Below are 17,567 nucleotides of genomic sequence, written 5' to 3'. Positions count from 1 at the left end.
CACAGTCCATCTATCTATCTCACACACACACAGTCCATCTATCTCACACACACACACACACACACAGTCCATCTATCTATCTCTCACACACACACAGTCCATCTATCTCACACACACACACACACACAGTCCATCTATCTATCTCTCACACACACACACATACACACAGTCCATCTATCTATCTCACACACACACACACAGTCCATCTCTCTATCTCACACACACACACACACACACACAGTTCATCTATCTATCTCTCACACACACACACAGTTCATTTATCTCTCACACACACACACAGTCCATCTATCTATCTCTCTCACACACACACAGTCCATCTATCTATCTCACACACACACAGTCCATCTATCTATCTCTCACACACACACACAGTCCATCTATCTATCTCTCACACACACACAGTCCATCTATCTATCTCACACACACACAGTCCATCTATCTATCTCTCACACACACACACACAGTCCATCTATCTATCTCACACACACACACACACAGTCCATCTATCTATCTCACACACACACACACAGTCCATCTATCTATCTCTCGCTCACACACACACAGTCCATCTATCTATCTCTCACACACACACAGTCCATCTATCTCACACACACACACACACAGTCCATCTATCTATCTCACACACACACACACACAGTCCATCTATCTATCTCACACACACACACACAGTCCATCTATCTCTCACACACACACACAGTCCATCTATCTATCTCACACACACACAGTCCATCTATCTCACACACACACACACACAGTCCATCTATCTATCTCACACACACACAGTCCATCTATCTCTCACACACACACACAGTCCATCTATCTATCTCACACACACACACACACACACAGTCCATCTATCTATCTCACACACACACACACAGTCCATCTATCTCTCACACACACACAGTCCATCTATCTATCTCTCACACACACACAGTCCATCTATCTCACACACACACACACACACAGTCCATCTATCTATCTCACACACACACACAGTCCATCTATCTCTCACACACACACTCCATCTATCTATCTCTCACACACACACACAGTCCATCTATCTATCTCTCACACACACACACACAGTCCATCTATCTCTCACACACACACAGTCCATCTATCTATCTCTCACACACACACACAGTCCATCTATCTATCTCACACACACACACACACACAGTCCATCTATCTATCTCACACACACACACACACACACACACACACACACAGTCCATCTATCTATCTCTCACACACACACACAGTCCATCTATCTATCTCTCACACACACACACAGTCCATCTATCTATCTCTCACACACACACACACACAGTCCATCTATCTCTCACACACACACAGTCCATCTATCTATCTCTCACACACACACACAGTCCATCTATCTATCTCACACATACACACACACAGTCCATCTATCTATCTCACACACACACACACACAGTCCATCTATCTATCTCACACACACACACACAGTCCATCTATCTATCTCTCACACACACACACAGTCCATCTATCTATCTCTCACACACACACACACAGTCCATCTATCTATCTCTCACACACACACAGTCCATCTATCTCTCACACACACACAGTCCATCTATCTATCTCACACACACGCACACACACAGTCCATCTATCTATCTCTCACACACACAGTCCATCTATCTCTCACACACACACACACACACACAGTCCATCTATCTACCTGTCTTTCTCTCATCTGTTGAACAGCGACCACATATTCTGTTTTCTTTTGGTTGCCAAGATTTCTTCGCTCTCTCTCTCCCCCTCTCTCTTTATCTCTCTCCCTCCCTCCCTCCCTCCCTCCCTCTATCAGGCGTATTTGTATTTATGTTGGTTGATTTGTGGATGCAAATAGGAAACGCTGCTATGAACTGTTGATGAACACTGAAATAAGAAAAGCCACCAGGATGTGAGTGGTGACGTCATTGTGTAATGCCTCACCACACGTCACGAGAGGCGCTCTGTGTGGGCCGGCAAGTCAACTTTAATATCCCGAAGGCACGGGCATGACGTCACCATATGTTAAAAGAGCGAAGAGAGAGAGAGAGAGAGAGAGAGAGAGAGAGAGAGAGAGAGAGAGAGAGAGAGAGAGACAGAGAGAGAGAGAGATTTTTTGATTTTTGAAAAACACTTTATTGACATTTTTTCCATCACAAAGTTTCTCTACAAATAAAGTGTTTTAAAAAATCAGGTTGTTTAAAATAAAAGCAAACAAACAAAACAAACAAAACATTAAAAAAAGAAAACATGTTTTACCGAATAAAAAATAGTGCAAACTCCAGCTCCTCCTCTACCACAGAACAAACAATATCTTTAAAACACCAGCGTTGTTTAAAAGCATCCAGGTCTCCAATGTGTTTATAAAACCTGAACTCCAGCCAGAGTCTGGCTCTGATGTTACAGAGCCACACTGCCCCGGCCTCCTGCCCCTCTCTGTTTTCCACCCGGGACTTCCTAGTTAAATAAATTGCCATTTTTGCTTCACCGGATAAAAATTTAGGAGCTGCCACTATTCTTCTTCTGTTTATTTATACGCAGCTCCATGATAAAAACCTTCTCTGTAAAACCACATTAAAAGACTAAAACCAATGTTAAAAGAGCGAAGAAACTCAAAAGTCTCTTACACTCGTTAAAAACATGGTAAATAGTCTCCCGGAGGTCACAGAAGGGGCACTGGCTCAGGACAGCGGGATTGATTACCGAAATAAAAGCGTTGGACGCGACAGCACCGTGTAAAATCCGCCACTGGAGGTTAGCGGTCCTTTTCTTCAGGGGAGGCTTGTATAGGACCCCCCACTGCGGGCCAGGGCCTCCATGCCCAAGTCTCTCTGACCACACAGTGGGCGGTCTGTTGCACAGTCTGGACCTGTTGATGCTCTTCACGAGGATAAAATACAAAGTCTTCTTGTCTGCTTTTCTCACTGTAAATGTTTCTGGGTGGCTCGTTCTTAGCAGGGGGCCGGTGAGTCCCCCTAGCCCCGGGCTGAGGGAGATGTTTGGGAAGGGGTCTGCAGGGTCCGGCTCTGCTCTCTGCTGGCTGTAGTCGTTGAGGAGGCTCCTCTCCAACCCGGTCAGCCTCTGCCTCCACAGCTCCAGGAGCCTCCTCGCCACCCGGTCGGAATGCATCCCCAGCAGGGAGCCCAGGGCCGGGGTCGCTCAGCGTCGGCCCCACTGCATCCACCAACTGCTGCAGGCAAAGGGTCTTTGTTCAGCAGCGCCCTGATAGTCCAGGGTGACGCTGCTGCTAATGTCCATTCTCGCTTTATAAATTAATGGTTCTCTCAACAACCAGAACAGAGAGTCAGACTGTGAGCACCTTTCGTGCTTAAAAAGGGGCCCACGACTTAAAACACCCTGATAAAAGGAGGCAGCCCACTTAGTTTTAAAAAGCTGGGGTCTATTAAAACAGAGCAGTATCCAGCCCTAGGTTGTCAGCACGTCTGAGGATGCAGCTGGCCACGTCTCGCCACACTAAAACCCCGGACTCGTTAAAAACTTCTGAACAAACTGTAATCTAAAAGTGGCCGTCCGGCTGGCCAGGTGGACGAGGCCCTGTCCCCCCTCCTCTCTGGCTAAAAACAGCACCCCCTGTGGCACCCAGTGTAGACCCTCCCAAAAGAAATCTACCATCTTCTTTTGTATGTTGGCTAAGAAGCCCGAGGGAGGGTCTAAAACTGTCAACCTGTGCCACAGTTGGGATGCAATAAGATTGTTTAAAACCAGTACTCTACCTTTAAAAGACATCTGGGGGAGCAGCCACTTCCACTTGGAAAGTTTCCCCTCTATCTTCTCTGTGACGCCCTCCCAGTTCTTCTGGACTATGCTCGGTTTCCCAGGTATATTCCTAAATATTTAAAACCGTCCGTCTTCCATATGAGTTTTGTGGAAGAACCGGGAGGCCACGCCACTCCCCACAGCGAGGGCTTCGCTTTTTCCAGTTCACCTCGCTGATGATGCCATGCTAAAATCATGTACTATTTGATTTAAAAGGTTTACATCTTTTTGGCTTTTAATAAAAACAACGACGTCATCGGCATACGCCGATAAAATCATTCTTCCATTAAAACCAGGTAAAACTAAACCATGCAGGCTAGAGCGTATTTTAATGAGGAGGGGCTCGAGGGAGAGTGCGTAGAGCATCCCGGACAGAGCACAGCCCTGTCGGACCCCTCTACTCACTCTAAAAGGAGCACACAGCCTGCCGTTTATCTTCAGCACACTCTCAACATTACTGTACAACACCTTGATCTTAGCTATGAAGCCAGCGCTGAACCCAAACTTCCCCAGAACTTTCCAGAGGAAGCCGTGTTCAACGCGGTCAAAAGCCTTTTCCTGATCTAGAGAAATCAGACCAGTGTCCATACCCAGCGAGCTGGAGACCTCCAAAACGTCCCGAATGAGGTGGACGTTGTCCACCATGGACCTGCCGGGCACACAGTAGGTCTGGTCCCGATGGAGGACCTGCTCCATAGCTCCCCTCAGCCTGGAGGCCAGGACCCTGGACAGAAGCTTGTAATCCACACACAGCAGAGACACAGGGCGCCAGTTACCGATGTCCTGCGGGTTTCCTTTTTTTGGCAGTAGCGTCAGCACTGCCCTCCGGCAGGACATCGGCATGGAACCAGAGGCCAGACTCTCATTGAAGACGTCTAGGATGTCCCCTCCGAGGACATCCCAGTATTTTTTGTAAAATTCAGCGGGAGGCTGTCGATCCGGGCGCGCCTCCTGCATTCCCTGCAGGTCAGCTTTCAGCTCTTGGGGGGTTATGGGTCTGTCGAGCTCCTCATTAGTCTCCTCGGAGACCTGAGGCAGCTCCCCACAGAGCCCCTCCGTCGACTCTCCCTCCTCCCTATACTCAGTGGCATAAAGTGAGGAAAACCCCACCGCCGCTTCCGGATCTGGCATGACGCCACAACCGGCTGCCCTAAGTCAGAAAGCAGTGAGTGGATCACTCGCCTGCCCACTCCTCTTCTCCAGGCCGAAGAGGAAGCTAGAGGGAGTGTCCATCTCCACGATGGTCTGGAATCGGGACCTGACCAGTGCGCCTTGTACTTTTACTTCGAACAGGTCGGCGAGAGCCGCTTTACTTTTGAGGACTTCAATATGTCCTCGATCTCCTGTGGACTCGCTCAAACTTTCTAGGTCCACTATCTCAGTCTCCAGGTCCTTCATAGATCTGGTGACGTCTCTAGTGACGTTGAAAGTGTGCTGCTGACAAAGGAGCTTAATTTCTACCTTACCACGGTCCCACCACTGCCTAAGATTATTAAAATCACTCTTCCTCAGCCTAATAACGCTCCAAAATAAAACAACACCTCTCTAAAACTCCTATCGAAGGTTAAAACTGTATTAAAATGCCAATATGCGCCTAGGTAAAAATTCCTAATAAAACATGACATAAAACCAAAGAGTGATCAGTAAAACCAGCCGGAACAATGCTGCACATTTTAAAAATATTAAAATGGTGCTTAAAAACATAAATACGGTCTAACCTGGCTGAGGAGATCCTTCCCTCCCTAATGTGGGACCATGTGTACTGTCGGCAGTCCGGATGCATCCTTCTCCACACGTCCACCAGGCCGTGAGAATGGACCAGCCTCCTCAGCACCTGCTGTGAAGCTGGATGTGGCTCTGTGTGGTTTCTGTCATTAAAATCATCCTCTGTGCAGTTAAAATCCCCCCCAAGAATAAAAAAATCCTCCGAGGCACAATCATTTAAAACATCATTAACTTTGGATAAAAACAGCTGCCTCTCTGTCCCAGTTGTTGGAGCATAGATATTTATTAAAACCACGTTAAAAAGGTCGAACCGTGCTTTCACAAAGAACAGCCTCCCCTCCACGATGTGTTTGACCTCCAGTGACCGCGGGCTGAAGGCCCTGGAGAAGAGGAAGCCCACTCCTCCACTGAGGTTGGTGTTGTGGCTCAGGAGGACTTCCCCCCCCCCACTCCCTCCTCCAGTCCGCCTCGTTGGTGCTGTCGCTGTGCGTCTCTTGTAAGAAGAGAACATCGTTGGCTTTCATCTTGTTAAATTCATAAATAGATGTTCTCTTCTTACTGTCCCTCGCTCCATTTACGTTTAAAACTCCGACTCTGAATGTGTTCATTAAAAGAAAAGAGTTTAAAAAACAAATAAAACTTAAAATCAACAAATCAAATAAAACCCACATTGGAGCTCTCCACCTCCCCCTGCTGGATGCACTCCTTTACTTTGAGTAAAATCTTTTTAATCCTAAAAACCTCTTGCTTTTCAAACTTTTTCATATGATATCGGCACGACTGTACAAAAATCACGAGGTCAGGGATCACTTCCCTGACCTCCACTTTTCTTTTGTTTTTTGTTTTGTGTAAAAACAGGCTGATTTCGTCGGCCGTATAAAGCTTTTGTTTTTGACTGTTTGTTAAAATCAGAGGAGAGTCGCTGTCCTCTGCCCCCTCCTCGTCACTACTGTCCTCCACCGGCCCCGCCCCTTGACTTCTCCTCCTCTCCTCCACCCTGCTGGCTTTGGCCTCGCTGCCAGCACTCTGGTCACTCTTCTTCCTTTTTGAGGCCACTTTCTGCCCCCCTGCTTCCTCCTCGTCCATCTCTACCTGCTCCGCCCCCTCCTCCCCTGCACCGTCCTCCTCCACCTCTTCGACTCCACCCACCTGTCCTACCCCCTCTATGGGCTTCTCACCACCCCTGTCCTCGTCTTTTTTCCCCTTTCCCTCCCTTTTCTCACTTTCCTCATTATTCTCCACCCCATTCCCCACTTCCACCTCTAAGCCCGTGCCACCATCACCACCATCACCAATATTTTTTGTTTTTTTAATCTTTTTTTGTTTGTTTTTTTCCCCTTCTATTTCTTGTTTTCCTTCCTCCTCCCCACTTCCCACCTCACCCACAGCCTCTACCCCACTGCTCTTGGCAGATTCCCCCACATCCCCTCCATTTTTTTGGTCCGGTTTTCCTTTTTTTCCCTTCCTCTCACCGCTCCCGACTCCACCCACAACCTGCTTCTCACTGCCCTGTCCAGCCTCCCCACCCTCATCCCCACCCTCACCACCCTTGCCCGCATCACTCCCATCACTCACTCCCTCATTCATACCCACCACATGTGTGTCGGGTGCAGCAGCAGTGACGCCGCTCGCCGCGCTCTCCGTTGGAATCGGCGTGGGGAACAGCAGGTGAGGCGGCAGCGGCAGCCGCCTCACCTGCTGTTCCCCACGCTGGTGTAGCGCGGCGTGACGCGCTGGACGGACCCGAGCCGCCTGGACCAGCTGGCGCAGGGTCGCCTCGCTTCGAGCAGACCCTCGCGGTGTGCCCCTCCTCCCCGCAATGAAAACACTTCATCGCCGATGAAGACGCGTAGACGTTATAGTTAACATCATCTACTCTGACGCTGAAGCGCAGGTTTAACTCCGCGCTCCGGTCGCTGAGTATCATATAAACCGATCTACGGTAACTCAGTATGTGCTTCATCAAGCTCTCCTTGAACCCCGATGAGATCTCTCTCATCGGGGAGACCAGCTTTCCGTGCCGGGAGAGCTCTCTGCTGAGGAACTCATCGGAGATGAACGGAGGGACGTTTGACACGAGGACTCTGGTGGCCGGCTGATCCAGCGGAAACACCTGCACAAACAAATCTCCCACCGAGAGACCCTCCTCTACCACGCGGCTCACCTTCCCCACCTGATCCAGGAAGATCACGACCGAGCCGTTCATCTTGCCGGCGGACTTCACGCTGCCGAACCCGACTTTCTTCCCGACTGCCCGAGCCAATTCCTCCACACTGCACGAGGAGTCACCGGCAATCTTCATACCGTGTCTCCTCGTGAGCAGCGGGGGGGGGGGACCGGGGCAAACATTTCTGCCACGCACCGAGCCCGGTGAGGCACCGGCAGCGGGAAGACACCCAGAGAAAAACCCAACTAATCACCAAACAATTTAAACTACTGTGAAACCAACTAATAAACCACATAAACTAAATACATACAACTATGAAAGAACAGAAAAGAGAGAAACACACAGACAACGCTCCGCAGCTCCCAAACACACACCCTGTCGCTCTGACGCTCAGCGTGAACTGAGAGAGAGAGAGAGAGAGAGAGAGAGAGACAGAGAGACAGAGAGAGAGAGAGAGACAGAGAGAGAGAGAGACTCCTCTCCCCAGCAGCAGAGCCAATACACCATCTCCCCCCACCGGGAGGGCGGTCCGGGACATTGGAGCAGCATCAGGAGGAGGGAGGCTGCACACACACACACACACACCGACTGAGAGACCGGGAGTACGGGAGGCTGCTCACACACACACACAGCGACTGAGAGACCGGGAGTACGGGAGGCTGAGGGGCGGAGGACGCGCTGCCTGAGGGACCGGAGACTCGCGTAAGTGTCTCTTGCTGCTCGTGTATTCGGCCCACAGCCTGCTCTCATTGGGCTGGAGCCTCCGATGACGTCAGAGTCTCTTAGTGCCGCCACAGTGATGATGATGATGATGATGATGATGTAAAGCGCACAAGCTCATCCATCTCCCTCCACACCGACACCGTGAAGTGTGTGCGTGGGCTCGGCCAGAAGCATCTCCCGGTGTTCCGTTAGGGTCTCCGCACCAAATAAGGTAATAACACCGTGACTGGAGCCTGACCGGGAGGTGGCCGCGGACGCCCCCCGCTGGCCGGCCGCTCCTCCTCAGGAGGGCTGGACTCAGCCTCACGTTCATGACGTCACCTTTACAAGAAAGGGATTTAATTTACAAGTTACAAGTCTTTTATTGTCAGATGCACAGAATGACACAGGGTCAGACTGGGCTCTGACATTCTGAGGACAAGGCACCACGACAACGACCACAACAAACATAACATACACTCTGGACAAAAGACTAACCTTAGGACGAACTTCATGAAACTTCTGCTTCAGGACATCTGACCTTAGTGACCAGAGGACATCTGATCGTAGTGACCAGAGGACATCTGACCTTAGTGACCAGAGGACATCTGACCCTAGTGACCAGAGGACATCTGACTAGTGACCAGAGGACATCTGACCCTAGTGACCAGAGGACATCTGACCTTAGTGACCAGAGGACATCTGACCTTAGTGACCAGAGGACATCTGACCCTAGTGACCAGAGGACATCTGACTAGTGACCAGAGGACATCTGACCTTAGTGACCAGAGGACATCTGACTAGTGACCAGAGGACATCTGACCTTAGTGACCAGAGGACATCTGACTAGTGACCAGAGGACATCTGACCTTAGTGACCAGAGGACATCTGACCCTAGTGACCAGAGGACATCTGACCTTAGTGACCAGAGGACATCTGACTAGTGACCAGAGGACATCTGACCTTAGTGACCAGAGGACATCTGACTAGTGACCAGAGGACATCTGACCTTAGTGACCAGAGGACATCTGACCCTAGTGACCAGAGGACATCTGATCGTAGTGACCAGAGGACATCTGACCTTAGTGACCAGAGGACATCTGATCGTAGTGACCAGAGGACATCTGACCTTCGTGACCAGAGGACATCTGACCCTAGTGACCAGAGGACATCTGACCCTAGTGACCAGAGGACATCTGACCTTAGTGACCAGAGGACATCTGACCCTAGTGACCAGAGGACATCTGACTAGTGACCAGAGGACATCTGACCCTAGTGACCAGAGGACATCTGACCTTAGTGACCAGAGGACATCTGACCTTAGTGACCAGAGGACATCTGACTAGTGACCAGAGGACATCTGACCTTAGTGACCAGAGGACATCTGACCCTAGTGACCAGAGGACATCTGACCTTAGTGACCAGAGGACATCTGACCCTAGTGACCAGAGGACATCTGACCTTAGTGACCAGAGGACATCTGACCCTAGTGACCAGAGGACATCTGATCGTAGTGACCAGAGGACATCTGACCTTAGTGACCAGAGGACATCTGATCGTAGTGACCAGAGGACATCTGACCTTAGTGACCAGAGGACATCTGACCCTAGTGACCAGAGGACATCTGACCTTAGTGACCAGAGGACATCTGACCCTAGTGACCAGAGGACATCTGACCTTAGTGACCAGAGGACATCTGACCTTCGTGACCAGAGGACATCTGACCCTAGTGACCAGAGGACATCTGACCTTAGTGACCAGAGGACATCTGACCCTAGTGACCAGAGGACATCTGACCTTAGTGACCAGAGGACATCTGACCCTAGTGACCAGAGGACATCTGATCGTAGTGACCAGAGGACATCTGACCTTAGTGACCAGAGGACATCTGACCCTAGTGACCAGAGGACATCTGATCGTAGTAACCAGAGGACATCTGACCTTAGTGACCAGAGGACATCTGACCTTAGTGACCAGAGGACATCTGACTAGTGACCAGAGGACATCTGACCTTAGTGACCAGAGGACATCTGACCCTAGTGACCAGAGGACATCTGACCATAGTGACCAGAGGACATCTGACCCTAGTGACCAGAGGACATCTGACCTTCGTGACCAGAGGACATCTGACCCTAGTGACCAGAGGACATCTGACTAGTGACCAGAGGACATCTGACCCTAGTGACCAGAGGACATCTGACCCTAGTGACCAGAGGACATCTGACTAGTGACCAGAGGACATCTGACCTTAGTGACCAGAGGACATCTGACCCTAGTGACCAGAGGACATCTGACCTTAGTGACCAGAGGACATCTGACCCTAGTGACCAGAGGACATCTGACCCTAGTGACAAGAGGACATCTGACCTTAGTGACCAGAGGACATCTGACCCTAGTGACCAGAGGACATCTGACCTTAGTGACCAGAGGACATCTGACCCTAGTGACCAGAGGACATCTGACCCTAGTGACAAGAGGACATCTGACCTTAGTGACCAGAGGACATCTGACCCTAGTGACAAGAGGACATCTGACCCTAGTGACAAGATGACATCTGACCCTAGTGACCAGAGGACATCTGACTAGTGACCAGAGGACATCTGACCCTAGTGACCAGAGGACATCTGACCTTAATGACCAGAGGACATCTGACCTTAGTGACCAGAGGAGATCTGACCCTAGTGACCAGAGGACATCTGGCCTTAGTGACCAGAGGACATCTGACCCTAGTGACCAGAGGACATCTGACCCTAGTGACCAGAGGACATCTGACCCTAGTGACAAGAGGACATCTGACCTTAGTGACCAGAGGACATCTGACCCTAGTGACAAGAGGACATCTGACCCTAGTGACCAGAGGACATCTGACTAGTGACCAGAGGACATCTGACCCTAGTGACCAGAGGACATCTGACCTTAATGACCAGAGGACATCTGACCTTAGTGACCAGAGGACATCTGACCTTAGTGACCAGAGGACATCTGACTAGTGACCAGAGGACATCTGATCGTAGTGACCAGAGGACATCTGACCTTAGTGACCAGAGGACATCTGACCCTAGTGACCAGAGGACATCTGACTAGTGACCAGAGGACATCTGACCTTAGTGACCAGAGGACATCTGACTAGTGACCAGAGGACATCTGACCTTAGTGACCAGAGGACATCTGACTAGTGACCAGAGGACATCTGACCTTAGTGACCAGAGGACATCTGACCCTAGTGACCAGAGGACATCTGACCTTAGTGACCAGAGGACATCTGACTAGTGACCAGAGGACATCTGACCTTAGTGACCAGAGGACATCTGACCCTAGTGACCAGAGGACATCTGACCTTAGTGACCAGAGGACATCTGACTAGTGACCAGAGGACATCTGACCTTAGTGACCAGAGGACATCTGACTAGTGACCAGAGGACATCTGACCTTAGTGACCAGAGGACATCTGACCCTAGTGACCAGAGGACATCTGACCTTCGTGACCAGAGGACATCTGACCCTAGTGACCAGAGGACATCTGACCCTAGTGACCAGAGGACATCTGACCCTAGTGACCAGAGGACATCTGACTAGTGACCAGAGGACATCTGACCTTAGTGACCAGAGGACATCTGACCCTAGTGACCAGAGGACATCTGACCTTAGTGACCAGAGGACATCTGACCCTAGTGACCAGAGGACATCTGACCCTAGTGACAAGAGGACATCTGACCTTAGTGACCAGAGGACATCTGACCCTAGTGACCAGAGGACATCTGACCTTAGTGACCAGAGGACATCTGACCCTAGTGACAAGAGGACATCTGACCTTAGTGACCAGAGGACATCTGACCCTAGTGACAAGAGGACATCTGACCCTAGTGACAAGATGACATCTGACCCTAGTGACCAGAGGACATCTGACTAGTGACCAGAGGACATCTGACCCTAGTGACCAGAGGACATCTGACCTTAATGACCAGAGGACATCTGACCTTAGTGACCAGAGGACATCTGACCCTAGTGACCAGAGGACATCTGGCCTTAGTGACCAGAGGACATCTGACCCTAGTGACCAGAGGACATCTGACCTTAGTGACCAGAGGACATCTGACCCTAGTGACCAGAGGACATCTGACCCTAGTGACAAGAGGACATCTGACCTTAGTGACCAGAGGACATCTGACCCTAGTGACAAGAGGACATCTGACCCTAGTGACAAGAGGACATCTGACTAGTGACCAGAGGACATCTGACCCTAGTGACCAGAGGACATCTGACCCTACTGACCAGAGGACATCTGACCTTAATGACCAGAGGACATCTGACCTTAGTGACCAGAGGACATCTGACCTTAGTGACCAGAGGACATCTGACTAGTGACCAGAGGACATCTGATCGTAGTGACCAGAGGACATCTGACCTTAGTGACCAGAGGACATCTGACCCTAGTGACCAGAGGACATCTGACCTTAGTGACCAGAGGACATCTGACTAGTGACCAGAGGACATCTGACCTTAGTGACCAGAGGACATCTGACTAGTGACCAGAGGACATCTGACCTTAGTGACCAGAGGACATCTGACCCTAGTGACCAGAGGACATCTGACCTTAGTGACCAGAGGACATCTGACTAGTGACCAGAGGACATCTGACCTTAGTGACCAGAGGACATCTGACTAGTGACCAGAGGACATCTGACCTTAGTGACCAGAGGACATCTGATCGTAGTGACCAGAGGACATCTGACCTTAGTGACCAGAGGACATCTGACCCTAGTGACCAGAGGACATCTGACCCTAGTGACCAGAGGACATCTGATCGTAGTGACCAGAGGACATCTGACCTTAGTGACCAGAGGACATCTGATCGTAGTGACCAGAGGACATCTGACCTTCGTGACCAGAGGACATCTGACCCTAGTGACCAGAGGACATCTGACCCTAGTGACCAGAGGACATCTGATCGTAGTGACCAGAGGACATCTGACCTTAGTGACCAGAGGACATCTGACCCTAGTGACCAGAGGACATCTGACTAGTGACCAGAGGACATCTGACCCTAGTGACCAGAGGACATCTGACCTTAGTGACCAGAGGACATCTGACTAGTGACCAGAGGACATCTGACCTTAGTGACCAGAGGACATCTGACTAGTGACCAGAGGACATCTGACCTTAGTGACCAGAGGACATCTGACCCTAGTGACCAGAGGACATCTGACCCTAGTGACCAGAGGACATCTGATCATAGTGACCAGAGGACATCTGACCTTAGTGACCAGAGGACATCTGATCGTAGTGACCAGAGGACATCTGACCTTCGTGACCAGAGGACATCTGACCTTAGTGACCAGAGGACATCTGACCTTAGTGACCAGAGGACATCTGACCCTAGTGACCAGAGGACATCTGACCCTAGTGACCAGAGGACATCTGATCGTAGTGACCAGAGGACATCTGACCTTCGTGACCAGAGGACATCTGACCCTAGTGACCAGAGGACATCTGACCTTAGTAACCAGAGGACATCTGATCGTAGTGACCAGAGGACATCTGACCTTAGTGACCAGAGGACATCTGACCCTAGTGACCAGAGGACATCTGACCTTAGTGACCAGAGGACATCTGACCCTAGTGACCAGAGGACATCTGACCTTCGTGACCAGAGGACATCTGACCTTAGTGACCAGAGGACATCTGACCCTAGTGACCAGAGGACATCTGACCTTAGTGACCAGAGGACATCTGACCCTAGTGACCAGAGGACATCTGATCGTAGTGACCAGAGGACATCTGACCTTAGTGACCAGAGGACATCTGATCGTAGTGACCAGAGGACATCTGACCTTAGTGACCAGAGGACATCTGACCCTAGTGACCAGAGGACATCTGACCTTAGTGACCAGAGGACATCTGACCCTAGTGACCAGAGGACATCTGACCTTCGTGACCAGAGGACATCTGACCCTAGTGACCAGAGGACATCTGACCTTAGTGACCAGAGGACATCTGACCCTAGTGACCAGAGGACATCTGACCTTAGTGACCAGAGGACATCTGACCCTAGTGACCAGAGGACATCTGATCGTAGTGACCAGAGGACATCTGACCCTAGTGACCAGAGGACATCTGACCCTAGTGACCAGAGGACATCTGACCTTAGTGACCAGAGGACATCTGACCTTAGTGACCAGAGGACATCTGACCCTAGTGACCAGAGGACATCTGACCTTAGTGACCAGAGGACATCTGACCCTAGTGACCAGAGGACATCTGACCTTCGTGACCAGAGGACATCTGACCCTAGTGACCAGAGGACATCTGACTAGTGACCAGAGGACATCTGACCCTAGTGACCAGAGGACATCTGACTAGTGACCAGAGGACATCTGACCTTAGTGACCAGAGGACATCTGACCCTAGTGACCAGAGGACATCTGACCTTAGTGACCAGAGGACATCTGACCCTAGTGACCAGAGGACATCTGACCCTAGTGACAAGAGGACATCTGACCTTAGTGACCAGAGGACATCTGACCCTAGTGACCAGAGGACATCTGACCTTAGTGACCAGAGGACATCTGACCCTAGTGACCAGAGGACATCTGACCCTAGTGACAAGAGGACATCTGACCTTAGTGACCAGAGGACATCTGACCCTAGTGACAAGAGGACATCTGACCCTAGTGACAAGATGACATCTGACCCTAGTGACCAGAGGACATCTGACTAGTGACCAGAGGACATCTGACCCTAGTGACCAGAGGACATCTGACCTTAATGACCAGAGGACATCTGACCTTAGTGACCAGAGGACATCTGACCCTAGTGACCAGAGGACATATGGCCTTAGTGACCAGAGGACATCTGACCCTAGTGACCAGAGGACATCTGACCTTAGTGACCAGAGGACATCTGACCCTAGTGACCAGAGGACATCTGACCCTAGTGACAAGAGGACATCTGACCTTAGTGACCAGAGGACATCTGACCCTAGTGACAAGAGGACATCTGACCCTAGTGACAAGAGGACATCTGACCCTAGTGACCAGAGGACATCTGACTAGTGACCAGAGGACATCTGACCCTAGTGACCAGAGGACATCTGACCTTAATGACCAGAGGACATCTGACCTTAGTGACCAGAGGACATCTGACTAGTGACCAGAGGACATCTGACCTTAGTGACCAGAGGACATCTGACCCTAGTGACCAGAGGACATCTGACCTTAGTGACCAGAGGACATCTGACCCTAGTGACCAGAGGACATCTGACCTTCGTGACCAGAGGACATCTGACCTTCGTGACCAGAGGACATCTGACTAGTGACCAGAGGACATCTGACCCTAGTGACCAGAGGACATCTGACTAGTGACCAGAGGACATCTGACCTTAGTGACCAGAGGACATCTGACCCTAGTGACCAGAGGACATCTGACCTTAGTGACCAGAGGACATCTGACCCTAGTGACCAGAGGACATCTGACCCTAGTGACAAGAGGACATCTGACCTTAGTGACCAGAGGACATCTGACCCTAGTGACCAGAGGACATCTGACCTTAGTGACCAGAGGACATCTGACCCTAGTGACCAGAGGACATCTGACCCTAGTGACAAGAGGACATCTGACCTTAGTGACCAGAGGACATCTGACCCTAGTGACAAGATGACATCTGACCCTAGTGACCAGAGGACATCTGACTAGTGACCAGAGGACATCTGACCCTAGTGACCAGAGGACATCTGACCTTAATGACCAGAGGACATCTGACCTTAGTGACCAGAGGACATCTGACCCTAGTGACCAGAGGACATCTGGCCTTAGTGACCAGAGGACATCTGACCCTAGTGACCAGAGGACATCTGACCTTAGTGACCAGAGGACATCTGACCCTAGTGACCAGAGGACATCTGACCCTAGTGACAAGAGGACATCTGACCTTAGTGACCAGAGGACATCTGACCCTAGTGACAAGAGGACATCTGACCCTAGTGACAAGAGGACATCTGACCCTAGTGACCAGAGGACATCTGACTAGTGACCAGAGGACATCTGACCCTAGTGACCAGAGGACATCTGACCTTAATGACCAGAGGACATCTGACCTTAGTGACCAGAGGACATCTGACCTTAATGACCAGAGGACATCTGACCTTAGTGACCAGAGGACATCTGACTAGTGACCAGAGGACATCTGACCTTAGTGACCAGAGGACATCTGACCCTAGTGACCAGAGGACATCTGACTAGTGACCAGAGGACATCTGACCTCAGTGACCAGAGGACATCTGACTAGTGACCAGAGGACATCTGACTAGTGACCAGAGGACATCCGACCCTAGTTACCAGAGGACATCTGACCTTAGTGACCAGAGGACATCTGACTAGTGACCAGAGGACATCTGACCTTAGTGACCAGAGGACATCTGACCCTAGTGACCAGAGGACATCTGACTAGTGACCAGAGGACATCTGACCTTAGTGACCAGAGGACATCTGACCTTAGTGACCAGAGGACATCTGACCCTAGTGACCAGAGGACATCTGACCTTAGTGACCAGAGGACATCTGACCCTAGTGACCAGAGGACATCTGACCTTCGTGACCAGAGGACATCTGACCCTAGTGACCAGAGGACATCTGACCTTAGTGACCAGAGGACATCTGACCCTAGTGACCAGAGGACATCTGACCTTAGTGACCAGAGGACATCTGACCCTAGTGACCAGAGGACATCTGACCTTAGTGACCAGAGGACATCTGACCCTAGTGACCAGAGGACATCTGATCGTAGTGACCAGAGGACATCTGACCCTAGTGACCAGAGGACATCTGACCTTAGTGACCAGAGGACATCTGACCTTAGTGACCAGAGGACATCTGACTAGTGACCAGAGGACATCTGACCTTAGTGACCAGAGGACATCTGACCCTAGTGACCAGAGGACATCTGACCTTAGTGACCAGAGGACATCTGACCCTAGTGACCAGAGGACATCTGACCTTCGTGACCAGAGGACATCTGACCCTAGTGACCAGAGGACATCTGACCTTAGTGACCAGAGGACATCTGACCTTAGTGACCAGAGGACATCTGACCCTAGTGACCAGAGGACATCTGACT

General features: G+C 50.6%; 2 protein-coding genes across 5 annotated transcripts in view; one reads left to right on the top strand and one right to left on the bottom strand.

The window, feature by feature from the left end:
* Nucleotides 1–2,676: 2,676 nt before the first annotated feature.
* Nucleotides 2,677–17,567, bottom strand: part of LOC130199299 (plasma membrane calcium-transporting ATPase 3-like) — a 218,478-nt gene continuing 203,587 nt past the window's right edge. Inside the window, exon 5 of one of the 2 annotated variants that reach the window (XM_056422666.1) lies at nt 2,677–3,274. In XM_056422666.1, the coding sequence (XP_056278641.1) occupies nt 2,840–3,274 (435 nt within the window). In that variant the 3' untranslated portion in view covers nt 2,677–2,839. The remainder of the gene's footprint in view (nt 3,275–17,567) is intronic. The other variant, XM_056422667.1, reaches the window with a different exon arrangement.
* Nucleotides 8,348–17,567, top strand: part of flna (filamin A, alpha (actin binding protein 280)) — a 66,192-nt gene continuing 56,972 nt past the window's right edge. For all 3 annotated transcript variants that reach the window (XM_056422662.1, XM_056422663.1, XM_056422660.1), the window contains exon 1: nt 8,348–8,455. The gene's annotated coding sequence lies outside the window, so the exon portion shown is untranslated. The remainder of the gene's footprint in view (nt 8,456–17,567) is intronic.

This window comes from Pseudoliparis swirei, chromosome 9, assembly GCF_029220125.1.
Source record: "Pseudoliparis swirei isolate HS2019 ecotype Mariana Trench chromosome 9, NWPU_hadal_v1, whole genome shotgun sequence".
NCBI classification, from domain to species: domain Eukaryota; kingdom Metazoa; phylum Chordata; class Actinopteri; order Perciformes; family Liparidae; genus Pseudoliparis; species Pseudoliparis swirei.
The sequence above is the reverse complement of the archived record's forward strand: the minus strand, read 5'-3'. Positions and strand labels throughout refer to the sequence as shown.